At 39.4% G+C, this 27624-nt stretch overlaps 2 protein-coding genes across 2 annotated transcripts in view; both read right to left on the minus strand.

The window, feature by feature from the left end:
• Nucleotides 1-13134, minus strand: part of LOC129478535 (antiviral innate immune response receptor RIG-I-like) — a 32642-nt gene extending 19508 nt beyond the window's left edge. The window contains 7 exon segments of the mRNA XM_055270077.2: nucleotides 1312-1460; nucleotides 4537-4672; nucleotides 5649-5794; nucleotides 9413-9529; nucleotides 11708-11870; nucleotides 12184-12443; nucleotides 13089-13134. Coding sequence (XP_055126052.2) covers nucleotides 1312-1460; nucleotides 4537-4672; nucleotides 5649-5794; nucleotides 9413-9529; nucleotides 11708-11870; nucleotides 12184-12443; nucleotides 13089-13134 — 1017 coding nt within the window.
• Nucleotides 13135-13165: 31 nt separating this feature from the next.
• Nucleotides 13166-27624, minus strand: part of LOC129479385 (protein SGT1 homolog) — a 43158-nt gene continuing 28699 nt past the window's right edge. The window contains exon 5 of the mRNA XM_055272408.2: nucleotides 13166-13258. Within this exon, the coding sequence (XP_055128383.1) occupies nucleotides 13252-13258 (7 nt within the window). The 3' untranslated portion in view covers nucleotides 13166-13251. The remainder of the gene's footprint in view (nucleotides 13259-27624) is intronic.

Genomic DNA, 27624 nt, shown 5'->3' on the forward strand with positions numbered 1-27624 from the left:
GAGGCCGAGGCAGGAGAGTCACTTGAGCCCAGGAGTTCAAGACCAACCTGGGCAACATGGCAAAAGCCTGTCTTTACTAAAAATAGAAAAATTAGCGGGGCATGGTGGCACACACCTGTAGTCTCAGCTACTCAGGAAGCTGAGGCAAGAGAATCGCTTGAACCCGGGAGGCGTAGGTTGCAGTGAGCCGAGGTTGTGCCACTGCACTCCGGCCTGGGTGACAGAGCAAAAATATTTGCAAATCACATTTCTGACAGAGGACTTTTTTGTCAGACTATAAAAAGAATTCTCAAAAACTCAATCAGATGATAAACCAATCTTGTGAAAAGATTGGTTTTCAAAGCTCTGAACAGACATCTCACCAAGGCAGTTACAGACTGCTAATAAGCAGAAGAAAGATGTTCAGCCATATTACTCATTAGTGAAATGAAAATTAAAACTCTAGTGAGGTATCATTACCTACCCACAAAATGACTAAAATTTAAAAAGTAAAAAAAAAAAGGAAGAAATGCTTGCTCTACAAGTATTAATACTTATAATTAGAGTGATTAACATAGTGACAGCATGAAGCCAGGTTCCAAAACTTTGAGAGGCCAAGGTGGGAGGATTATGTGAGGCCAGGAATTCAAGACCAGACTAGGCAACGTAACAAGACCCCACCTCTACAAAAATAAATAAATAAATTATCTGGGCATGGTGGCAGATGACTGTACTCCCAGGCATGGTGGGAGAGGGGGCTGAGGTGGGCGAATCGCTTGGGTTTGAGAGGTTGAGGGTGCAGACAGCCATGACTGCGCCACTGCATTCCAGCCTACGTGACAGAGTGAGACCCTGTCTCTAAGTGGAAAAAAAAAACCACAGTAAGGCATTAGAGCATTGGTGTAAGGATAAACATATAATCAGAACAGAACAGAGAACCCCAAAACAGACTCAGACATACACATATATGGTTTCTTGACCATAGAGAGAAAACGGCTTTTTTTTTTTTTTAGATACAGGTTCTACCTCTGTTGCTCAGGCTGGAGTGCAGAGTACGCTGTCATGATCACTACAGCCTCAATCAATCCTCTAGCCTTAGCCTCCCAAGTAACTGGAACTACAGGTGCACACCACCAGCTAATTTTTCTTTTTTAAGAGATGAGGTCTCACTATGTTGCCCAGGCAGGTCTTGAACTCTTGGCCCCAGGCAATTCTCCTGCCTCGACTTCCCAAACTTCTGGGATTACAGGCGTGAGACACCATACCCAGCCCAATCTTTTCAATGAATAGTGCTGGGTCCATTTGTTATCTACAAGGAGAGAAAAAGCTTACATCCACAAGTGCTCTGGTTTTCACAAAGAGAATTGTTATTGTCTCTGGGTTTAAGTGGTACTCTTCTTGTAAGATGAAGCAGAGGTCTTCAAGTTTAGGGTTCTCATTGCTAGGATCCCTGGAAACACTTTCTAGTTCCTGTAGCTTTTCTGCAAATGGGAAACATTTTATAAATGGCTTATAAATTCTAAAAGTTTAGAACATACTGTGATCTTTAGCTATCATTCAAACAGTTAATCTCTAAATGTTTGACCAGAATTTTATGAGTAATAACTACTGTTTTAAATTGGTACAACCTTTTAAGAGGTAATTTGGCAATATATATCAAAACTAATACACACACACATCTTTTGATCCAATAATTCTACATCTAAGAATTTGAGACACAGTTATATTTAGAAAATTATGGAAGAGGTCTCCAAGGATTTCACTGTACCACTGTTTAGGGTATAAAAGAAAAACAGAAAACCTAAGTGCCCAACAATAGGGAAACAGTTCAAAAAATCATGGGCTATGCATCTGATGTTAATATAATGTGGCTGTGAAAATTAATAAGGGAGCTATGTACATGATATATATGATACCAAAAATATTTTAAGGTTAAAAAAATCAAGGTAAGGACAGTATGTTCAGTATGATCCCATCTTTAAAAATATAGTCAGGCTGGGTGCGGTGGTTCACACCTGTAATCCCAGCACTTTGGGAGGCTGAGATGGATCACTTGAGGTCAGGGGTTCAAGACCAGACTGGTCAACATGGTGAAACCCCGTCTCTATTTAAAATACAAAAATTAGCCAGGCATGGTGGTGGGCGCCTATAATCCCAGCTCCTCAGGAGGATGAGGCAGGACAATCACTTGAACCTGGGAAGCAGGGGTTACAGTGAGCCAGTATCTCACCACTGCACTCCAGCCTGGGAAAGAGAATAATACTCTGTCTCAAAAAAAAGGAAAAAGAAAAAAATACATACAGTTATAAAACAGGGGTGTGTTACAGCCAGATCATACCAGACTATGGGACTATGGGAGTCAATTGTTGTGGTTTCTGTTTTATTGGTTTTATTTTTTTTTTTTTCCTGAGATGGAGTCTCCTGTCACTCAGGCTAGAGTGTAGTGGTGCGATCTCGGCTCACTGCAACCTCTGCTTTCTGAGTTCAAGTGATTCTTCTGCCTCAGCCTCTCAAGTAACTGGGATTACAGGTACATGCCACCACATCTGGCTAATATTTTGTATCTTTAGTAGAGATGGGGTTTCACCATGTTGGCCAGGCTGGTCTTGAACTCCTGACCTCAGGTGGCCCACCCATCTCAGCCTCCCAAAGTGCTGGCACTACAGGTGTGAGCCACCATGCCTGGCCAATTGTTAAATTTTATTACTTTTTACAATTATCTACGCTTTTGAGGTTAATTACATCTATTGTATCTATATGGTAGAAATACTGTAGAACGATGTGCTGCTGCTCATCTCTTTTTAACAATAATTCAATGACATCACGTTGGTAGCCTGGAATTCACTACAGTGGAAGCAGTTGTATCATGGAAATCAAGAAAACACAAAAAATCAGTGCTTGATTGATTGATTGATTGATTGAGACAAGGACTCACTCTATCAAGCTGGGGTCCAGTGGTGCAATCTCGGCTCACTGCAACCTCTGCCTTCCAGGCTCAGGTGATCCTCCCACCTCAGCCTCCCAAGTAGCTGGGACCACAGGAGCATACCACTATGCTCAGCTAATTTTTGTATTTTTTGTAGAGAGGGGGTTTCGCCATGCTGCCCAGACTGATCTCCAGCTCCTGAGCTCAAGTAATCCACCTGCCTCAGCCTCCCAAAGTGCCACGGTGACAAGTGTGAGCCACCATGCCTGGCTTAATTTATGTTGAGAGTTTAGACTTATGAACATGATCAAAAAATAATAATACAGATTAAATTTAGCTATTACATTGAATAACACAAAATCTTGAGAAACATTCTCCCAGAATTATTATACAATTCAGCAAAAAATTGCTTGCATCTTTGGCAAATGAGTGAAGTTCCAACATACACCTTTGTTGTTTCATCTTTATCTTCTAACATTAATGAAACTATATACCAACAACCATATCAGAAAGAACCACATTTCTTTGTCATTGCAACCCTTGGTTGGCCATGGATACAAAAAATCTGCGAAAACCACCAAAAGCATTCTGTGAGAACCAATTGGCTATGTGGAATTTACAATAATCTATTGTTATCATTATTTATAAATTGTGGGTTGTATACCTCCTCTATATCAATAAAATAATAAGCTTATGTACATATATATGCATACATTTTTTCTCTAGTGGGTTGTTAAATATTTATCAGCATGGCACTGGTTACACATATGTACAGCAAATACTTAGGTATAAGCCAAAAAAACCCCAAAATTATTAGCAGTAATTACTTTTGAGAAAAGAATTCAAAACAGGGAGAAGGAAAACATTTTTTTTGTTTGCTTAATGTCTATTTTTAAATCATATGCAGGCAGTGAGATTATGTGCCATTTTGGTTTCCTCTTTATGTAAAAAAATATATATAGGCCAGGCACAGTGGCTCATGCCTGTAATTCCAGCATTTTGGGAGGCAGAGGCGGATGGATCACTTGAGGTCAGGAGTTCGAGACCAATCTGGCCAACATGGCAAAACTCCATCTCTACTAAAAATACAAAAATTAGCCGGGTGTGGTGGCACACACCTGCAGTCCTGGCTACTCAGGAGGCTGAGACATGAAAATTGCCTGAATCTGGGAGGCAGAGGTTGCAGTGAGCCATGATTGAGCCACTGCACTTGACCCTGGGCAACAAAGCAAGACTCCATCCCAAAAAAAAAAAAAAAAAAAGGTATACATAAATTATGGTCTTTTTAATATCATTAAAACACTTTTTCATATTTTTTAAATCTTTATAAAATTACTAAAAAAGAACATTAAACAAAAAGAATGCTACTGTCTGTGAACCGTATGGGAAATACCCTTTGCAAATCTTGTTTTTCCTTATTCTAAATAGGGAATGGTATAAGCAACAGACTCTTCCCATAGGTACTAGGTTTCATTGAAGCTAAATAGTCCTACCATCTCCATCTTCCTACATCCAGGACAACTCCCTAAGCATCCCCAAGTTTATGTATATTAAATGCAATACATGTTTGTTTTGCCATTCCAGTCACCAAGAATGCTACTGTGGCTTCCTCCTCTGAAAACACCACCCACCTTCAAATCTCTGAGTAAGGTCTTGCTCAATCTCATCGAATCCTGCTGCTTGGACATTGCTGAAGAAGTCTTTCAAGTAATCCAAAGCATCTTTCATTTGTGCATGCTCATTGATAATGAGGGCATCATTATATTTCTGTTGAAAGTAAAAACTGTCTCAATATGCTTCCAATATCTAACACATTCACTGCATTTAAGTTCAATTTGTTGTATTTAACGAATTGTTTTAAGAAAACTTTTCTTTTCAAATCTATTCCAACTTAGCTTTTTAAAGATGAATGGCCTCTAACAGTTCTGTAACAAAATCTTTGAACCAAATACTGTTAAAAAAAAATCTCAATTAGCTAGTAACATTAATTATCATCACTTTGGATTATTGAATTTTACCTTAGAAAAGAAAAACTACATGAAAAACACACATCAAAATTAAAAAATAAGGAAAGTAAATCAACTTCCACATAAGCCTGCCTCATAATTCCAACATTTCACTTAATTTCTATATACATCTGAAGCCATCACTAAATTGTCAGTGTACCTTCCAAAATGATGGCCCTGACCACCTCCATCAAATGTTCAACTAAGCTAACTAAAATTCTACAAATGCATGCTAATTGAATGCATTTTAATATATTTTCAATGGCTGGATAAGCAGAGGTGATAGCTGTCACTGTAGTTCCTTAACTTCTTGGTGAGCCAGAGAACCTGGATTTCTGAGCATGGGGCAAAGAAACGTGTGCTTCAGGACATGGCAACAGAACTTTCCACTTGCTGAGCTTTAAAGATGGCTGTCACTGGACTGGTCTTGTATCTGGAATAATGTTCTCTCAGCATCACCCAATTTTTTTCCAACCATGTCAGTTAACGCTCGAGGCATGGCATAGAATCTGAGCCTTTATTTCAGTCCTGTTGCCTGCAGTACGAAATTTCAGAAAACAAACCAAGATGATGCTGAATGGGACAACTTTTGGAGTTTGCTTCATAAGAACTTTCTGGAAAGATTCCTAAGTGAGCTCTTGAGGACAGGATGAGAAGCTGATGTTATCTTGGCTTCCACGGTGCCACTCCCAGTAGGTGCTGTGACCAGAATACGACTCTTAAAAAGAGGAACGTACCCGCAAATGTGACGTGTATAAAAACAGGGCTTTACAAATCCTGCTCTCTTCATCTTTGTCTGGCATCTGGAACACCATGCATGCTTTCTGAACTGTAACAATCCATTGTTCATATTTCTGTGTTCCAAATTCCCTGTTTTGAATTTAAGTTTTCTGTTAAAAAAAAAAAAAAAAAGTTTTTCACTGTGTCATATGGTCAGTCATTTAGGGTTATAAACAGGCCTCACCCTCTAACTTTTTCTTTTTTTTTTTCTTGAGGTAGAGTCTCACTCTGATGCCCAGGCTGTAGCACAATGGCGCAATCTTGGCTCACCATAACCTCTGCCTCCTGGATTCAAGCGATTCTCCTGCCTCAGCCTGCTAAGTAGCTGAGACTACAGGAGTGTGCCACCACACCTGGTTAATTTTTGTATTTTTAGTAGAGACAGGGTTTCACCATGTTGTCAGGCTGGTTTCGAACTACCGACCTCAGGTGATCCGCCTGCCTCGGTCTCCCAAAGTGCTGGGATTACAGGCATGAGCCACTGCACCTGGCCTAATCTTCTGTCTTACTCTCTGCAAAGAGGAATTCCTCCTGAAATAGTCTTAAGTAGTCTAGTTAAAACTATTTAACTGGATTCAGACTGGTGAAAAGGTAGAGGCAGGGTACCTGAGGTGGGAGGAGTAAGAAAATAGAAACTCATGTGACTCCATCACCATCTCTCCATCCTTCTGCTCCTTCCCCCATTCAGACAACACCACTGTGCTGCTGGATAATATGACAACCTCCAAACTGTTCTCCCTACCTCTTGCCTTGTTCCCTCCCTTGAGTTGTAAGCAGTGCATCTGTGTGTTTGTGTGTGTTTGTTTCTTGAGTACTATGTACCAAGAATCAAAGTACCTTACATTTATAATTTCACTTAATTTTCACAACCCATGAGATACATATTACATTTCATATATTGGGAAACTGAAGTTCAGAAAAGCCAAGTAATAAGCAATTTACCTGAAGTCACACAGCAAGCACATGGAGAAAGGGCAGGAATTCAAACCCACGTGTCAGATGCCCAAGCTCTACTGGCTCTATGAGCTGACAACCAAAGCAGCCCCGAAATAAATAGTAGACATGAAAAACCCAACTTCACCTTTAAATTGAAGAAGTAAAAATAACAGGTCTCAAGAGCTTCATCAGAGGACGATATATAAAAGCAGGAGACTGGCCGGCCGCAGTGGCTAATATGTGTAATCCCAGCACTTTGGGAGCCCCAGGTGGGTGGATCACGAAGTCAAGAGATCGAGACCATCCTGGCCAACAGGGTGAAACCCTGTTTCTACTAAAAATACAAAAATTAGCTGGGGGTGGTGGCGCGCACCTGTAGTCCCAGCTACTTGGGAGACTGAGGCAGGAGAATCGCTTGAACCAAGGAGGCAGAGGTTGCAGTGAACCGAGATCACGTCACTGTACTCCAGCCTGGCGACAGAGTGAGACTCTTAAAAAAAAAATCAAGGAGGAGATTTAGGACTCAGTACACCCTATGTTCTGCTTTGCGGTGAACTTGGGCCTCCTATTCTCCAGAGCAGCATTCTCAGGGCCAAGCATAGAACTGGCCCTCAAAAGACACTTATCACAGACGCATCTGTCTGTGTGCGTCTCCTAGGATAAGCCTCAGTGGCTTGGTTCAAAGCCGGAGCATCTGCTGTGATCCAGGCTCGGTGCAGGGTGCTGGGGATAAAAAGATGAGACTATGGCTGTGTTCTCAAGCAGCTAAGTCTGTGAGTTACTCTGGTATCAGTTCGCCAGGGCTCCTCGTGAAGAGCACAGTATAACAAAAGTCACAGGCAAGAGCTGTATTTCTGGGTTAAATTCTTCCCCTCACTCCTTCATTTTCAATAATAGGAACAAAGGAGGCTACCCAAACAAGTAGTATTGACATGCTTCTTTCCAAGTTGCAGCTACAATGAGGCGGCCAGCAGTAAGGAAGATGAGCCAACAGGTACTGATTGAACCTGGGTAGGTGTAAAAATAGCCTAAGAAATTTAGAAATGAGCAGCTAACTGGATTCGGACTGGCAAAAAGGTAGAGGAAGGGTACCTGAGGTGGGAGGAGTTAAGAAAATAGAAACTCACGTGACTCCATCACCATCTCTCCATCCTTCTGCTACTTCCCCAGTTCAAACCACATCATTATGCTGCTGGATAATATGACAATCTCCAAACTGGTCTCCCTTCCTCTTGCCTTGTTCCCTCCAACCCATTCTCTACCCAGTGGTTAGAGGGAGTTTGCAAAATTGCAGATGAGAAACCATCCCACCCCACTGCTTAAAAGCCTGTAGTGGGTTCCTGCAGCCAAAATCCTGCCCCAGCTCACAGACTCCTCCCCATGATCTGGCCTCTGCTTGCTTTTGCTTCTCATTTCTGGCCACTCTCCTTTCAGCATTCTACAGGACTAATGGAAGTCCCCATACTCTTTCTAGTCTCCTGGCCTTTGCATATGCTATTCCCTGTGCCTGAAACACACCTTATCACCCCCACCACACCAGCTGCTTTAGTATTAGTATTACTTCTCTAATTTTGGCCTTACCATTAGACTAGAAATGCCCTGAGGCCAGGCGCTGTATCTTAGGATTCATGCTGTATTCCCATCACCTAGAACATTCCTTAGCACTAAATGAATGAACATATGCATGAACACATTCAGGAAACTGCTAAATCAAAAGGATTCAGGTAGGGAAGTAGTAGAATATAACATTGGAAAGATAAGTACAGCTTGGTTGTTCAGGCAGAGCTCAGACTGCAGGTTAGAGGCGTGAAGATTATCCTGTAGGCAAAGGGTTTTTAAGCAGTACAGGGACATGATAAAATGTATTCATGAAGATTAACTAGTTCATGAGGGGTTGAATGGGAGAGCAGAGGTAGGCAAAATCAGCTAGAAGGCTGTTAGAACAATTATAATAGAAATTAAACTGTGAAAGAAAAGGGCAGAGAAAAGCAAAATAAGTGTGAGAGGAGGAGAGACTCCATGAGGTGTCTTACAGACGTCACATTTAACATCTCTAAAACTCAAAACTCACCTTGTACCTGCCAAGGCTGCTTCTAGTCCTGGTACCAGGACCACTCACTGGCATTCATACAGGTGCCTAAGCCAGATGCCTGGGGGGAAATCAGCCCCTCCCACCCCTTTCTCATCCCCACCCAAATCCGGTTAGCCATTCAATCATAACACTCACAGTTGGAAGCATCTCATGTGTCTCCTTCCTTCTCCAATTCATCTCTACTGCCTCTCTTTGGTCCTTCTCATTCACTGGTATCTTTATTACATCACTAATCAGTTTTAAATCTTCACTTTTTTCCCCATTGTTTTTAGGATAAAATTCAAATCCAGGCCCTTCACTGTCTCCCCCTGGCCCATCTCTAGTCGCACTCCTTTAATGCTGGGAAATGTGCTAGGTGATTGCCCCTAGGTATAAATCTGAGACAGTAGAGGAATGGTGGTTTCATTCAGGTAAACAGGAAAGTCAGGCGGGAAAGCTGATTTAGAAGGTAGAGAAAGCAATGAACTGACTTAAGTATGGTTATTTTTCAGGTGCGTGTGTCTGGATGAACTTACTTTGGATTTAAAAGGGAAAAAAGAAAGAATAGAGGACATATAAGGCTCCTAAATAACCTATAATCAAGGAAGACAACCTCTGGATATGATCTTGAAATTGTCCGAACTAAGGAGAACGCAAAAAGACGACAGTGAACAATAAATGGCTATTCCCAAGTAGAGAGAACACAAAATATGAGATTTATCTCACTGAGGTCTTTGCAGATTCTCTTTGCCAGACTCACTGTGTCCCTCATCAGCTGAGCTATGCTGCATTTAAATTTGTCACTAATCCATGATTCCACTTTCCTGAAAACTAGAGACATCAAAAAAAAAAAAAAAAGAAAGAAAAAAGAGTGAGTATGTTTTCAGGAAGGACAGATTGTAGTTCAAAGTAGATATCTCTAAAACCTTTCTCTGCCTTTGATACTTCCTCTGAAAAACCTAAGGTTCCAGGCTCACTGGCAGGTGGTTCAGATGATGTAACAAATGATCAAAATGCAATGGCTCCCTGTTGCTTCTTGTACTAATTCTAACATCTGTCTTTCATGGTGTAGGTCTAACTAGCTTTTTTTTTTTCTTTTGATTGAGACGGAGTCTCAGTCTGTTACCCAGGCTGGAGTGCAGTGGCGCGATCTCAGCTCACTGCAACCTCCGTCTCCTAGGTTCAAGTGATTCTTCTGCCTCAGCTTCCCAAGTAGCTGGGACAACAGGCGCACACCACCATGCCCAGCTAATTTTTGTATTTTTAGTAGAGACGGGGCTTCACCATATTGGCCAGGCTGGTCTCGAACTCCTAAGCTGGTGACCCACCCACCTTGGCCTTCCAAAGTGCTGGGATTACAAGCGTGATCCACCGTGCCTGGCCTAACCAGTTTCTTACTGTGGCTGTCCTGTTACCTATTCTCTGATGAGGCTGGCATCTCTCATGTCTCTACAAGTGTCACAATCTAACCCTGTCTCTGTGCTTTGATATTCTCCCTCCCCACACAGCCCCCAGCGGTATTCACACTGATCCTACCATTTATCAATGTATTATTTCGGCCTAATTATTAATTGCCTGCAATGTGCCATGCTTTGATTATAGACAGTTGAAAGAACACACTTCATGCTCCATACAGGGCTGTGATCTTAAGGGAGAGAAATATACATGGCTAACTAACCATAGCAGTTCTCTAACAGAAGTACATGTAAAGTGTGGCTGGGTGTGGTGGCTCACACCTGTAATCCTAACACTTTGGGAGGCCGAGGAGGGTGGATCACTTGAGGTCAGGAATTCAAGACCAGCCTGGCCAACATGGTGAAACCCTGTCTCTACTAAAAATACAAAAAATTAGCCAGGCGTGATGGCACATGCTTGTAATTCCAGCTACTCAGGAGACTGAGGCAGGAGAATCACTTGAACCCAAGAGGTGGAGATTTGCAGTGAGCCGAGATCGCACCACTGCACTCCAGCCTGGGCAACAGAGCGAGACTCCGTCTCAAAAAAAAAAAACAAAAGTAGTAGTACACACAAAGTGTCACAAAACACAGGGAAAGTAACACCTAATTCTTCCAGGGAAGTCAGAGTTGTAGAATAAATACAGGAAGAAGAAAGAAGAAAGCAAGAGTAGTCATGTATATTCCATCACAACTTGGCACAGAAAAAGAAAAAAAAAGAGCAGTGATGTACAAACGAAGCATAGACAAAAGGTGGGAGAGAGAAAGCACACGGCATGATTGAGCAGCCCAGAGGAATGCAACATGGTTGGGTTTATGGATGTTTGGAGGTGATGAAGCTCACAGGGCAGGAGGAATCGGATTATAAATAAATTCATAGGTGACACTGAAAAGTTGGGATCGGGTACATCAAAATCCTTACTTACAAGCAGCCTTCAAAAACGAACTTATCTATACCACTCCCTATTACATGTCTATTTGTTCTACCTCAGACATACAGTCACATACTACTCAGAGAGCAAGGGTGAAGTCATATATATTTTCTGTATCCCTCTCTTCCTTGCAGGGTTAGTATAATAACAACATCAATAAACAACTGTTAGTCTTATTAAAAAATCGTATCTGATCTTTGGAGGAGTGACATCATGAATTCACATCATTCCATTTCAACTAAAATGATCAAATACATATTCAAACAGTGATGACCACACAGGCACAGAGCATGGGAAAAGGCTGAGTGAGCCCAGCTCTTGGCTATCTGATGCCTAAATTCTCTCATCACCTCTTTTGCATTGCTAGTACATTTATAAGAGGTTTTTGGAACCAAAGTGGGAGAACGTTTGCTCTCTACAGGCCACTTCTGAGGTTCATCCATTGCTTGGGATGAGAGCTCAGTTAGAGAAGCTAAAAATGTGACTATTACTCAAGTTTGGGGTTAAATATTTTCTACTAAACAGAGAAAGGGTCAAAGTTCAGTGTTCGTCTAGATGGCTCTGAACTAGAAGTAGCAGAAGAGTAACAGAATCTCAAGGGCTTGTTACTGGATCCAACTTACACTTCTGGGGCTTATAAACAACTTGCTCCAGTTCCTCCAGATTGTGTTTGACTGTTGCTATCACTGACGCATCAAGAGAAGCACACAGCTTGCAGATATAATCCAAGGCTTCATCTGTGTTTTTGGCATCCCCGACACCAACCGAGGCAGTCAGCCCAATGACCTGTAAGGAGCATTCAAAATCATTAGATGTCTCAGAAATGGTACAATGTTTCCACAATCCCTCATATAATTCTTTCCTGCTGAGGTAAGGCTTTTGTTTTTTTGTTTTTACTAACACAGTGTATGGCACATGGAGGCACATAATGCGTATTTACTAAGTGAACAAATGAATAAAGGAACCAAAATTCATAATGAGTTGTACAATATGGACTTGGCACCTGAGAAGGACATCTTCAGTGTGGCCATAAGAGTAAGAAAATAGGAGTTAGGAAGATCAAAACTCTTCTGAAGTATTCGTCTGACTTTGGAGATACCTGGGGCAGTGGGCCTGAAGATCCTCCAAGTTTCTGATCTAGATAATTAAACATGATCATATTGTATGGGTGCTGTTTAGTAGGGTTGTGACATTCATCAAATATCACTAAAGTAAAGATGGACAGTGATGGAATTGTTCCCTTTTTAAGGTTGTTCACAAGAATCTGTGGCGTTAAAATGATGATGTCACTGTTCTCAACAATCTGTTCCACTGGGACATTCTCAGCTGTTGCTCCAGAAATGCCTGTAAACTCTATACCTGGGAAATGACAGAAATTCCATATTACTAACCACGATGTGAATAAGGAACCACAAAGATGAAATGCTAGATCAGAACATCAACTGTTTAAATTCTCCCTGAGTCCAAAAGAAGTATAGCTGTAGGCAAGTCCTTAGCACAGAGCCTGACACATAGTAAGTGATCAATAAATCCAAGCTAGTTTGGATCAATAAATCCAATAAATCTCTCATATATATATATATATATATATATATATATATATATATATATATGAGAGACAGAGAGAGAGAGAGTTTACTGACCATCAAGCCAGGCAAAGAAAGGCATAGAGTCAGATAGAATCCAATCAGGTGTTATTTTAAATTTTGTTATAAGTGATATCCCTATCAAAAAGAAAAAATAGAAAAAAAAATAGGGAATTCAATTTGGTATTGCACAAAGTGATATACTGGATGAAACTAGGTACAACACAATTGTTGAGGGGAGGGGTATTGCAAACTCAAATTAGTTACGTAATTTAGGTCATGGTGTAACTTGAAACTAAGGGGCCTGAATTGAAAATCTAACTGCCCTGGGCTTGGAACCCGCTGAAGTCACATTAAAAAGTGCTTGAGAGGAATCACCCAGGATGATTATGTTTTAGTCTTCAGTGACAACCACTACCTCTGGACACCAGTACCTGCAGCCTGTGAGATGGTAACAATAGCATGACTGTAATGACTGACCCAAAACCTCAGCTCACCTGAAATGAGGGTGCTGTAACTGGGTTGGCAACCTCAGTTTTCTTGGGTCGAGAAAGCAGTTCCCTTACTGAAAAGGTGTCTTTTTAACCCCTGGAAGGTATAAATTAAATACATAAATAATGAAGTCAATTAATAGTAATACATTTGTGTTAAACTTAGGAATGATCTGTATATACTTGGTATTTGTAGGTTTTGTGATGTGTAAGAGAATTTGGCATATCTGAGATTACACTGTAAATGTGTAATTAAGTAACTGATTTTTGACTTGTGATTTTGCATTAAAAGAATCTGATGAGTTTAGTAAATAGTGCTGGAATGTTTATGAGAATCTGAGATTCACCATATTTACGACTTTAATTTATTAAATTTACAAGAATAATTTTAAGTGCTTAGAAAGGTTTTGCTTGTTAGGTACCAAAGTGCCCCAAACAAAAACAGATGCATCACATTTATATATAAATGTACTTCAAAAGGCTTAAGGGGATTTAATAAAATGAGTTGTAAATGAGACTGTTTCAGGGAATTTGGATTTACAGTTAGGATAACAAAATTCGAAATTAATCTTAAAGGCTTAGGGGAAAATAGGTTTTTATAGTTTGTTACTTTTTTCTGCACCCAAAAAGTAATAATTCTGAAGTCATCAAGAACTCCAACTGACACTTGCTATATCTAAAAATGAATTCAGAATTGTTCCCTACCCTAGGAGCTAAACATTGGCTCCTGAATAGTGAACAGCAGTACCACACGCACAGGGGTTCAGATGAGTCCCGGGGCACCCTTGCTCCTCCCTGTCCTCCTCTCCACATCTAAATAGCTCCCTGGCACTTACCCATCCTTCATGCCTTTGGGATCTCCCCTCCTGTCTCCCCTGCCCCTTGGGACAGCACCGCCCCTGCCCCAGGTTTCTCATCTGCCTTGCAGGAATCTCCCTGCCTCTGGTCTTCTCTCCTCTCACCTTTCTCTTCTTCCATTAGAAGAATTGCAAGGACACTGCTGAGTGGAGAAGGAAGCCCAGCCTACATGACTCTGGCTGTCTTTGTGTATCTGCTGGCCCCGACAGCCCCAGAAGTCTGTAGATGGTCCTCCCAGGTCTGAGTTGCAGCTTTTTGTCTACAATGTCACTGTCTTCCTCACCAGCCCAGCCTGCTGTTGTTGTTGTTCTTTGAACCTTTTTAAAAATTTTATTGATGCATAATAGATGTACATAGTCTGGGGGTATGTGCAATAATTTAACACATTTATATAACTTGTAAAGATCAAATCAGTGTACTTGGGATATCCATCACTTAAATATTTGTCTTCCCTTTATGTTGGAAACATTCAAATTATTCTCTTCTAGCTATTTTGAAGTGTACAACAGATTGTAAACTATACACACCTTAATGGTCTAACACTAAGCCTTATTTCTTCTATCAAACTACATTTGTACACATTAATCAACCTCTCTTCATTTCCTCCTCCCCACTACTCTTCTCAACCTCTGGCAACCATCAATTTATTCTCTATCTTAATGAGATTCACTTTTTTAGCTCCCACATATGGGTGGGAATAGGCGACATTTGTCTTTCTGTACTTGGCTTATTTCACTTAACATAATGACCTTCCATTCCATTCATGTTACTGCAAATGACAGGATTGCATTCTTTCTTATGGCTGAATAATATTTCATTCTGTATATAAACCGTGTTTATTAATCCACTTATCCATTGATGGGCCCTTACGTTGATTTCATATTTTGGCTATTGTGAATGGTGCTGCAATAAACGTGGAAGTGCAGGTATCTTTTCAATATATTGATTTCCTTTCTTTTGGATCTATAGCTTAGATGTTTTCTAAGGTCCTTCCTTAGGTTTTTCTAAGTATATAAGTATATATTTTACATTCCTAACAGTGGGAATGAAAAAAAAACCCATTTTATCTGAGGTGAGATGATATCTCATTGTGGTTTCCATTTCATTTCTCTGATGACTAGTGACGTTGAGCATTTTTTCATACACCTGTTGGCCATTTGTATGTCTCTTTTGAGAAACATCTATTCAGATCTTTTATCCATTTTTAAATCAGATTATTTGGGTTTGTGCTAATGAGTTGTGTGAGCTCCTTACACATTCTGGTTATTAATCCTTTATCAGATGAGTAGTTTGCAAATATTTTCTCTCATTCTGTGGGTTGTTTCTTCACTTTGCTGATTGTTTCCTTTGCTGTGCAGAAGCTTCTTAGCTTGAGGAAATCTCATTTGTCTAGTTTTGCTTTGGTTAGCTGTGCTGTTGAGGTCTTACAGGAAAAATTTAACGTCATGCAGCATTTTTCCAATATTTTCCTCTAGTAGTTTTATAGTTTTATGTGTTTTTAAGTATTTAATCCGATTTTTATTTGATTTTTGTGTATGTGAGAGATAGGAGTCTAGTTTTTTGTTTTTGTTTTGTTTTGTTTTTGTTTTTTTCTTGAGATGGGGTCTTGTTCTGTCACCCAAGCTGGAGTGCAGTGGCATGACCATGGCTCACTGCAGCCTCAAACTTCTGGGCTCAATTGATCCTCCCACCTCAGCCTCCTAAATACCTGGCCAATTTTTTTTTTTTTTTTTTTTTTTTTTTTTGTACAGTTGAAGTTTTGCCATGTTGCCCAGGCTGGTCTCAAACTCCCGGGCTCAAGATATCTGCCTGCATTGGTCTCCCGAAGTGCTGGGATAACAGGTAGGAGCCACTGCACCCAGACAAGTTTCATTCTTATGCATACAGTTATCCAGTTTTCCCAGCCTCATATATTGAAAAGATATTTATTGCATGTTCTTGACTGACAATGCATGGATTTATATCTGGGTGCTCTGATCTGTTCCATGTATGTATCTGTACCTATCTGTATAGCCAGTACCATGCTAATTTGGTTACTATAGCTTTGCAATAAGTTTTTTGTTGGTTTTTGAGACAGAGTTTTGCTCTGTTGCCCAGGCTGGAGTACAGTGGCGCGATCTTGGCTCACTGCAACCTCCGCCTCCAGGGTTCAAGCAATTCTTCTGCCTCAGTCTCCCAAGTAACTGGGATTACAGGCACACACCACCATGCCCGGCTAATTTTCATATTTTTAGTAAAGACAGGGTTTTGCCATGTTGGCCAGACTGGTCTTGAACTCCTGACCTCAGGTGATCTGCCCACCTTGGCTTCCCAAAGTGCGGGCATTAAAGGCGTGAGCCACCCCACCCAGCCTGCAGTAAGTTTTGAAGTCAGGTAGTGTGAAGCCTCCAGCTTTGTTCTTTTTGCTCAGAATTGTTTAGGCTATTCAGGGTCTTTTGAATTTCCATATAGATTTTAGGAAATTTTTTCCTATTTCTGTGAAGAATGTCATTAGTATTTTGATAAGCATTGCATTGAATCTGTAAATTGCTTTGGGTAGTATTGTCATTTCAATACAGATTCTTCCAATCCATCAGCATGGAATATTTTTTCCATTTTTTGGTGTCCTCTTCAATTTCTTTCATCAGTGTTTTATAGTTTTCCTTGTATAGATGTTTCAGTTCTTTGGCTAAATTGATTTCTGTGTATTTTATATTCTTTATAGCTATTGTAAACAGGTTTCTCAATTTTTCTCAGATTATTCACTGTTGGCATATATAAATGCTACTGAATTTTGTATGCTGATTTTGTATCCTGCAACATTACTGAATTCATTTATCAGTTCTAACAGTTTTTTTGGTGGAGTCCTTAGGTTTTTCTAAATATAAGATCCTGTTGTCTCAGAGCAAGGCTAATTTGACTTCTTCCTTTCCAATTGGGATGCCATTTATTTCTTTCTCTTGCCTAATTGCTCTGGCCAGGACTTCCAGTATTACGTTGAGTAAAAATGGTAAAAAATAGGGCATCTTTGTCTTGTTCCAGATCTCGGAGGAAAGGCCTTCAATTTTTCCCTGTTCAGAACAATGTTAGCTATGGATTTGTTATATATAACCTTTATTATTTTGAGGTATGTTGCTTCCATTCCCAGTTTGATGAAGGTCTTTATCATAAATGGATGTTAAATTTTATCAAATGCCTTTCTGGCATCTATTGAAATAATCATGTTTTTCATTCTTAGTTCTTGATTCTGTGAATGTCATGTATTATGTTTATTGATTTGTGTATGTTGAACCATCCTTGCATCCCGGGGATAAATCCCACTTGATCATGATTAATGATCTCTTTAATGTGTTGTAGAATTTCATTTGCTAGTATTTTATTGAGAATTTTTGCATTTTGGTTCATCAGAAATATTGGCCCATAGTTTTCTTTTCTTGCTGTATCCTTGTCTGGTTTTGATATCAGGGTAATGCTGGCCTCATAGATAGAATGAGTTTGGAAGTATTCCTCCTCTATTTTTTTTGAAGAGTTTGAGTAGAATTGGTATTAATTCTTCAGCTTTGTTTTTGTTTTTTAAGAGCGGGCGCGGTGGCTCACGCTTGTAATCCCAGCACTTTGGGAGGCCGAGGCGGGCGGATCACGAGGTCAGGAGATCGAGACCACGGTGAAACCCCGTTTCTACTAAAAATACAAAAAAAATTGGCCGGACGCGGTGGCGGGCGCCTGTAGTCCCAGCTACTCGGAGAGGCTGAGGCAGGAGAATGGTGTGAACCCGGGAGGCGGAGCTTGCAGTGAGCCAAGATCGCGCCACTGCACTCTAGCCTGGGCGACAGAGCGAGACTCCGCCTCAAAAAAAAAAAAAAAAAAAAAAAAGAGACAGTCTTACTCTGCCACCCAGGCTGGAGTGCAGTGGTGTAATCTTACCTCACTGAAGCCTTGAACTCCTGGGCTCAAGTGATCCTCCCATCTCAACCTCCTAAGTACCTAGAACTACAGGCATGCACCACCGCACCCAGCTAATTTAGAAAATTTATTGTAGAGAGTCTGAATGATCTTTCCATTACTGAGAGTGGGGTGTTAAAATCCCCTACTATTATTGTATTGCAGTCTATCTCTTCCTTTAGATTGCTTTTCGTATTTGGGATCTCCGGTGCTGAGTGCCTATATATTTAAAATTGTTACATCTGCTTGAGAAATTGACCCCTTTATCATTATACAGTGACTTTCTTTGTCCCTTTTTACAATCTTTGACTGACTTGTAGTCTATTTATCTAACTATAGCTATAGGTACTTCTGCTTTTGTTTTTCTTTTTTTGGTTCCAGTTGTATGGACTCTTTTTTTACTCCTTCATTTGCAGTCTATCTTTACAGGTGGGTTTCCTGTAGGCAGCATATAGTTGGATCTCATTTCTTTATCCATTCAGCCACTCTCTGCCTTTTAATTGGAGAATTGAGTTCCTTTATGTTTAGTATTATTATTGACAACTAAGGACTTACTACTGTCATTTTGTTGCTTGTTTTCTGATTGTTTTGTAACTCCTCTCTTCCTTTCTTCATTTCTTACTACCTTACTTTGTGGTTCAGTGATCTTCTCTGGCAGTATGTTTTAATTTGTTTTTGTTGGTTTTTTTGGAGACAGAGTCTTGCTGTGTCTCCTAGGCTGGAGTGCAGTGGTGCAATCTCGGCTCACTGCAACCCCTGCCTCCCAGGTCCAAGTGATTCTCCTGCCTCAGCCTCCCAAGTAGCTGGGATTACAGGCACCTGCCACCATGTCTGGCTAATTTTTGTATTTTTAGTAGAGACAGGGTTTTGCCATTTTGGCCAGGCTGGTCTTGAACTCCTGAGCTCAAGTGATCCACCCACCTCGGCCTCCCGAAGTGCTGGGATCACAAGTGTGAGCCATCACGCTCAGCCTAATTTGTTTTTTATTTTTAGTGAACTCACTATAGGGTTTTGCATTGTGGTTTACAAAAAAAAAAAAAAAACTTATAGATGTAACATTATTTTAAAGAGATGATATCTTATTTTAGATCACATAGAATAGAAACAAAGAAAAAATGAAAATAAAAGTTTACACTGTAACTCCATCGCCTCCACATTTTGAATGTTAGTTGTTTCAATATACATATTTTTATATTACCTGTCTCTTAACGGGTTGTTGTAGCTATTACTGTTTTTGACAGATTTATATTTTGGATTTCATACTAGAGTTATAAGTGCATTTCATACCACAATTACAATATTATTCTGCATTTGTGCATGTACTTAATTTTACCAGTGTGTTTTATACCTTCAAATATTTTAAATTTTGTTTTGTTTTTCCATATTAGTGGTTTTTTCTTTCAGATTAAATAACTCCTTTTTTTTATTATTATACTTTAAGTTTTAGGGTACATGTGCACAATGTGCAGGTTTGTTACATATGTATACATGTGCTGTGTTGGTGTGCTGCACCCATTAACTCCTCATTTAGCATTAGGTATTATCTCCTCATGCTATCCCTCCCCCCTCCCCCCACCCCACAACAGTCCCCAGTGTGTGATGTTCCCCTTCCTGTGTTCATGAGTTCTCATTGTTCAATTCCCACCTATGAGTGAGAACATGCAGTGTTTGGTTTTTTGTCCTTGCAATAGTTTACTGAGAATGATGATTTCCAGTTTCATCCATGTCCCTACAAAGGACATGAACTCATCATTTTTTATGACTGCATAGTATTCCATGGTGTATATGTGCCACATTTTCTTAATCCAGTCTATCATTGTTGGACATTTGGGTTGGTTCCAAGTCTTTGCTATTGTCAACAGTGCAGCAATAAACATACGTGTGCATGTGTCTTTATAGCAGCATGATTTATAGTCCTTTGGGTATATACCCAGTAATGGGATGGCTGGGTCAAATGGTATTTCTATTTCTGGATCCCTGAGGAATCGCCACACTGTCTTCCACAATGGTTGAACTAGTTTACAGTCCCACTAACAGTGTAAAAGTGTTCCTATTTCTCCACATCCTCTCCAGCACCTATTGTTTCCTGACTTTTTAATGATGGCCATTCTCACTGGTGTGAGATGGCATCTCATTGTGGTTTTGATTTGCATTTCTCTGATGGCCAGTGATGATGAGCATTTTTGCATGTGTTTTTTGGCTGCATAAATGTCCTTTTGAGAAGTGTCTGTTCATGTCCTTCACCCACTTTTTGATGAGGTTGCTTTTTTCTTGTAAATTTGTTTGAGTTCATTGTAGATTCTGGATATTAGCCCTTTGTCAGATGAGTAGGTTGCAAAAATTTTCTTCCATTTTGTAGGTTGCCTGTTCACTCTGATGGTAGTTTCTTTTGCTATGCAGAAGCTTTTGAGTTTCATTAGATCCCATTTGTCAATTTTGGCTTTTGTTGCCATTGCTTTTGGTGTTTTAGACATGAAGTCCTTGCCTACGCCTATGTCCTGAATGGTATTGCCTAGGTTTTCTTCTAGGGTTTCTATGGTTTTAGGTCTAACATGTAAGTCTTTAATCCATCTTGAATTAATTTTTGTATAAGGTGTAAGGAAAGGATTCAGTTTCAGCTTTCTACATATGGCTAGCCAGTTTTCCCAGCACCATTTATTAAATAGGGAATCCTTTCCCCATTGCTTGTTTTTGTCAGGTTTGTCAAAGATCAGATAGTTGTAGATATGCGGCATTACTTCTGAGGGCTCTGTTCTGTTCCATTGATCTATATCTCTGTTTTGGTACCAGTACCATGCTGTTTTGGTTACTGCAGCCTTGTAGTATAGTTTGAAGTCAGGTAGCGTGATGCCTCCAGCTTTGTTCTTTTGGCTTAGGATTGACTTGGCGATGCGGGCTCTTTTTTGGTTCCATATGAACTTTAGTTTTTTTCCAATTCTGTGAAGAAAGTCATTGGTAGCTTGATGGGGATGGCATTGAATCTATAAATTACCTTGGGCAGTATGGCCATTTTCACGATATTGATTCTTCCAACCCATGAGCATGGAATGTTCTTCCATTTGTTTGTATCCTCTTTTATTTCATTGAGCAGTGGTTTGTAGTTCTCCTTGAAGAGGTCCTTCACGTCCCTTGTAAGTTGGATTCCTAGGTATTTTATTCTCTTTGAAGCCATTGTGAATGGGAGTTCACTCATGATTTGGCTGTTTGTCTGTTATTGGTGTATAAGAATGTTTGTGATTGTTGTGCATTGATTTTGTATCCTGAGACTTTGCTGAAGTTGCTTATCAGCTTAAGGAGATTTTGGGCTGAGACGATGAGGTTTTCTAGATATACAATCATGTCATCTGCAAACAGGGACAATTTGACTTCCTCTTTTCCTAATTGAATACCCTTTATTTCCTTCTCCTGCCTAACTGCCCTGGCCAGAACTTCCAATACTATATTGAATAGGAGTGGTGAGAGAGGGCATCCCTGTCTTGTGCCAGTTTTCAAAGGGAATGCTTCCAGTTTTTGCCCATTCAGTATGATATTGGCTGTGGGTTTGTCATAGCTCTTATTATTTTGAGATACGTCCCATCAATACCTAATTTATTGAGAGTTTTTAGCAGGAAGCATTGTTGAATTTTGTCAAAGGTCTTTTCTGCATCTATTGAGATAATCATGTGGTTTTTGTCTTTGGTTCTATGTTCTATTACATTTATTGATTTGCATATGTTGAACCAACCTTGCATCCCAGGGATGAAGCCCACTTGATCATGGTGGATAAGCTTTTTGATGTGCTGCTGGATTCGGTTTGCCAGTATTTTATTGAGGATTTCTGCATCAATGTTCATCAAGGATATTGGTCTAAAATTCTAAAATGAAGTTTTAAGTCTTGATTCTGGAAGATAGTTCTAGAACTAGCACTAGTCCAATTTCAGAGGTTTTTATTGCACCCATTAAGAAGCCATTCTATTTTCACTGAAGTCAAAAATACTTTAAAAGTTAACTTAAAACTTTGGTAGTTTGCTTGAATGTTGCTCTCACATCTACCGGGAAGGTCCTCAAGGTGTTAATATCCCAAAAGAGTATTCACGCATTATAAATAAGAATCCCTACTGTGCTGGATCATTAGTTCTCAACATTATATGTATTACCATCCATCCACCTCTAAAGTCTCCTCTGCATAGCACAGAGTTTAATTTTTTCCAATGAAAGAAACTTCAAAATTAAAGAGATGTCATTACTCTTAAGCAATCGTGATATCCAGGCACCACCATCTTAAGTGGTAAGTAAGATTCCACTTACCACTACAGACTAACATGAAGAGATCTTTCCCAGACTAAAGAGCTGGGGCAATTTATTGGCAAACTTTTGAGAACCATATACTTCAAGACTGTACTCATTAAATAATTGCTCCCCCGATCTACCGAATGCAACCTTCCCAACATACTCTTACTGAGCTCTTTGCACATTTCATTGTTACATCAAATTCCTTTGTCTGATAATAGCTCAGTCTTCCTGAGCTCAAACTGGTATATCTACCTTCTTTGTTTTTAAACTAAAATCTTTTTATAATCATTTTTTAAATGCAAAAAAATGGCAATGAATGAAGAAGACCTGAAAGGTCTTCTCTCAAGCTTCTAACAGCTCATTTCAAATATTTGGTGAGTACCTACTCCGAGCTAGAAACAGTGCTGGAACATGAGGACACAGCCTTTGTTCTTCTTAAAGTAATTAATCAGAAGAGATATTCCCATAAGTAAAAAGATTCCAGTATGTGTCATGTGTAGTGATCGACCTATGTATCAAGAAATAATGAGTTATCCCGAGGGAAACATGTTAAAATGTCATCAGTGGTGATTCTGAGTGATTACTTCCTAAGCTCCTTTATCTTTTCCAGATTTTCTATGATATGGTATAATATGCATTTACTGCTTTTACAGCCGGAATAAAAATCTAAATAACCAAAATAAAATAATAGAAATAGTACTAGTAACATTTATTGACTATTATATACCCTGTGTGCTACATGCTTCACATGCATTATCTCACTTAATAAAATCACTCTATTAAAAAAAGACTGTTATCCATATTTCAGAGAGGAGGGAGTCAAAATATGAAAAAAATTGCTGGAAATGTCTTTTTCAGCTGGAATTTTTACTTATTTCCTCAGAAATAAGCAGGGGTTGGGACAAAAACAATCAGTTGTGTAAACAGAAAGAGTCGGAAATAGATGCCATTTGTTGGATGTATAACCATACGCACGCAACTTAATCTCAGCGAGCCTCAGTTTCTCCTATTGTATTGTATTGCAAATGACTTAGTAGGCCGTAACTCATTTAGGTTCCCAAGAATAACTCACTTAGGGTTCTCAAGAATAAATGATATTATGTATAAGAAAAATAAAGAACCCTTTCTGGCAAATAACTGACAACAGAATGTTATCACCATCGTCATCAGTATAGTCCGAAAAACCTGGACAAATTATTTAATATCTCTGAGTTCAGTTTCTCTACCTGTAAACTGGGGATAAAAATACCTACACCATGCAGTAACTATGAGAATTACATGAGATAATACACAGTACAGTGCCTGGCATGTCGTAAAAAGAGTCAAAACAGCTATTATAATTATCCACAGGACAAACAAAATGGAGCTGGCTAAATAAGGTACAGTACATGCATATGACGAAATACTTTGCTGTTGAATATGTAAGGACATGATAAAAATATTGACAATGTATAGCTGTTTAAAAATTATGTAGAGTAAAATTCTTTAAAAATATGTAAATATATGTTACAAAATATATGAAAAGTAACAAGAATACATTCCAAGATCTACAATTCGTAGATTTTTTTTTAACTAACTCAGTTAAAAAAAAAAATTAAACAATTCTCACTATTATCACCACCACTGTACGAAGCAAGATGTTAAAGCAACAATTTTTAAAATCCCATATATATGTATTCAGACAAGCAGGAGCATCATGCCCAGATACCCCATTCCATTACATTATCACCAGGATTCTTTAACATACAAATATTCTTCTCTGACATTAAAAAAGGGGATTACTTTAAAACTTCTCAAATTTTAGTGAGAGAAAAGGAGGCTATTTTGTTTCTAAGACATACATTTTTAATTCCCACAATTCCAGGCTTTCACATTTTGTATTGTTTAATACAGAAAAATTATTCTGACTAAAAATAGGAAGAAAACAACATTTGCACAAGGGCAAATTCACCCCAAAAGACTGAGAATTCTAATTCTTAAAAGGAATAAAAATTAATGTCAGGCGTGATGGCTCATGCCTGTAATTCCAGCATTTTCAGAGGCTGAGGTGGGCAGATCATGAGGTCAGGAGTTCGAGACCAGCCTGCCCGTCTCTACTAAAAATACAAAAAATTAGTAAGGCATGGTGGTGTTCGCCTGTAGTAGTCCCAGCCACTCAGGAGGCTAAGGCAAGAGAATTGCTTGAACCCAGCAGGCGGAGGTTGCAGTGAGTAGAGATCATGCCAATGCACTCCACCTGGGCAACAGGGCCAGCCTCCATCTCAAAAAAAGAAACCCTAATTTTTAAAATGAATATTTCACAATATAGGTGACACTAAAGTCACAATTCTGAGACTGTGACCAGAGCAGAGTGTCATTAAATTAACAAGAAGAAATAAAAAATTATAGTTTCTTAATTTCTAAAAAATTAATAGGCTAACATGAAAGGTGATATTCAGCAAAAAGGTAGAAATAACTATCAGAGATACTGAAAAAACATGAATCCTGGCTTGGAAAAAACATATTAGATATGATATTGTAAAACAGTTAAGAAATGCTATTTCATTAATTTCAGGGTTTTACCTGTTTCTCTTCCTACCTTCATCGCAAATTATGTATCACTCAAATTAATAACATTTAAGGAGGGAGGGATAGCATTAGGAGATACACCTAATGCTAAATGATGAGTTAATGGGTGCAGCACACCAACATGGCACATGGATACATATGTAACAAACCGGCACATTGTGAACATGTACCCTAAAACTTAAAGTACCATAAAAAAAAAATTAATAACATTTAACCACCAACTACACATGGACATGCAACATTCATTCAACCTTGAAGGTGGGAAAGAAAAGAGAATTCTCAAAAGCACAGAAATCACCCTTTTAAGCTGCAAATTTTACAGAAGCTGTAATACTAAGCAGATTCTCCCCAGCAAAATGCATCTTTTCTTAATGCACAAAGGTCCAAGATATCCGAACAGTGAAATACAATCAAGATACCTGAATACATGGAGAGCAAATTATTTTAGTACTGTTCTCTTAGTGTCCACAAAGTAAGCCTCAGTAGCCCACAGATTTTATTTTCAGTATTCTAATACTGTCTCCCTCTACGGTATAAAAAAGGAAATTGAAAGATTTTTATCATTTATTTCCCTTAAGACATAATTAAGAAAACTTCTTTCAATTTGTTTTCCCCCAAATAGTTTTTAGAGTTAGTAATCTAACAAGATTATGTTTGTGTGTGTGTGTTTGTGTATATATATACTACATATATATTATTAATATATATTATATGTGTGTATATATATATTATACACATATATATGTATAAAATATGGAGATTCCAGGGACAGGACAAGAAAAATAATCATCCTTTAGAACAAATCCTTAGAATCTAAGTTCTTCAATTCAAAACTCAGGAAAAAACTAAGCAAAGGCGTGCTAGTTTGGTTGGGAGTCAAGTGTATGTATGTGTCCTGGGCCAGGTTGAGTAAGCTTAGGGAAAGATTTAGAGTCCATTAACTTCAGATTTTTTTCCACCTGCAAAACTAAGACTAAAAATACTCTGCCAGTGTCACAGGACTAAAACTAGAACCCAATTTTGATTGATTCACTGAACTAAGCACCCACTGTGCAATACACATGGCAAGGGCTGCCAAGTTTAGCAAACAAAAATGCAACACAGAACACACTTATATAATAAAAAAAATAGGCCAGGTGCAGTGGCTCACGCCCATAATCCCAACATATGGGAGGCCGAGGCGGGTGAATCACTTGAGGTCAGGAGTTCGAATCCAGCCTGGCCAACATAGTGAAACCCCCGCCTTTACTAAAAATACAAAAATTAGCCACATGTGGTGGCACATGCCTGTAATCCCAGCTACTCAGGAGGCTGAGAAAGGAGAATCGCTTGAACCAGAGAGGCAGAGGTTGCAGTGAACCAAGACTGGGCCACTGCACTCCAGCCTGGGTGACAGAGTGAGACTCTGTCTCAAAAAAAAAAAAATAACTAAATAAATAATTCATTGTTTATCAGAAATACAAACTTAATTGAGCATGTTGTACTTTATCTGGGAACCCTAACTGGGGCACATACAAACATACAAAATAAGACATGTTTCTGGCCGGGTGCAGTGGCTCATGCCTGTAATCCCAGCACTTTGGGAGGTCGAGGCAGGTAGATCACGAGGTCAGGAGATCGAGACCATCCTGGCTAACACGGTGAAACCCTATCTCTACTAAAAATGCAAAAAATTAGCCGGGTGTGGTGACAGGTGCCTGTGGTCCCAGCTATTCGGGAGGCTGAGGCAGGAGAATGGCATGAACCAAGGAGGCAGAGCTTGCAGTGAGCCGTGATCATGCCACTGCACTCCAGCCTGGGCGACAGAGTGAGACTCTGTCTCAAAAAAAAAAAAAAAAAAAAAAAAAAAAGACATGCTTCTTAACCTCAGAGACTTACATAGGAATGAGGGATATGAAATGTATACATAAACGAACTACTATACAAGGAAGAAAAGTAGTTGCTTAGCATTTAAAGAGGAAAGGGGAAGAAAGGCAAACTGAGAACACACTAAGTAGGATTGAAAAATGGTTAAAATCAACAAATGCAAGATACAAAACAGAAAAAAGAATGAGAGATGACAGTGCTTAATTACATCCTCAACTCTAGCCACACAGATCTGTGTATTTACCACACATGCTATTCTTCCACCAGTATATGAGATGGCTCGGTAATACAAGCTCTTAAGTCATTTATCATTTATTCACACTCAATTTAAATTACTTCAAATGGACATGCATTACCAATCTCTTGACAGACATACACCAAAAAAATCAGATTTATAATTTTCGGAAATATCTCCCTTTCAAATCTACCTAGAGTTTTGTGCTTGATTACTCAAAATTATTTTATTAAACAAATTCTACACAACGTGGACAGGACCAGAGACAGACCAAAATCCTGATAAGGGTCAGGCATGGTAGCTCACGCCTGTAATCTCAGCACTTTCGGAGGCCGAGGTGGGTGGATCACCTGAGATCAGGAGTTCGAGACCAGCCTGATCAACATGGTGAAACCCCCGTTTCTACTAAAAATACAGAAATTAGCCAGGCACAGTGGCATGTGCCTATAACCCCAGCTACACAGGAAGCTGAAGCAGGAGAATTGCTTAAACCCAGGAGGTGGAGGTTGCAATGATCTGAGATCATGCCGCTGCACTCCAGCCTGGGCAACAAGAGCAAAACTCTGTCTCAAAAAAAAAAAAAACACTTGATAAGATTTCATCCCTTTTCTCACTTTCTATTGTCCCATGCAGCTATTTCATAAATCTGCCTCATAATTAACCAGCTCTGTTCTTCACAATCTTTAAGTGAATAAATAGGCAGATCATTTTTAGCTAGATGCAAAAAACTACTTCACTTTGCA

This window comes from Symphalangus syndactylus, chromosome 3 (assembly GCF_028878055.3).
Source record: "Symphalangus syndactylus isolate Jambi chromosome 3, NHGRI_mSymSyn1-v2.1_pri, whole genome shotgun sequence".
Classification (NCBI taxonomy): Eukaryota; Metazoa; Chordata; class Mammalia; order Primates; family Hylobatidae; genus Symphalangus; species Symphalangus syndactylus.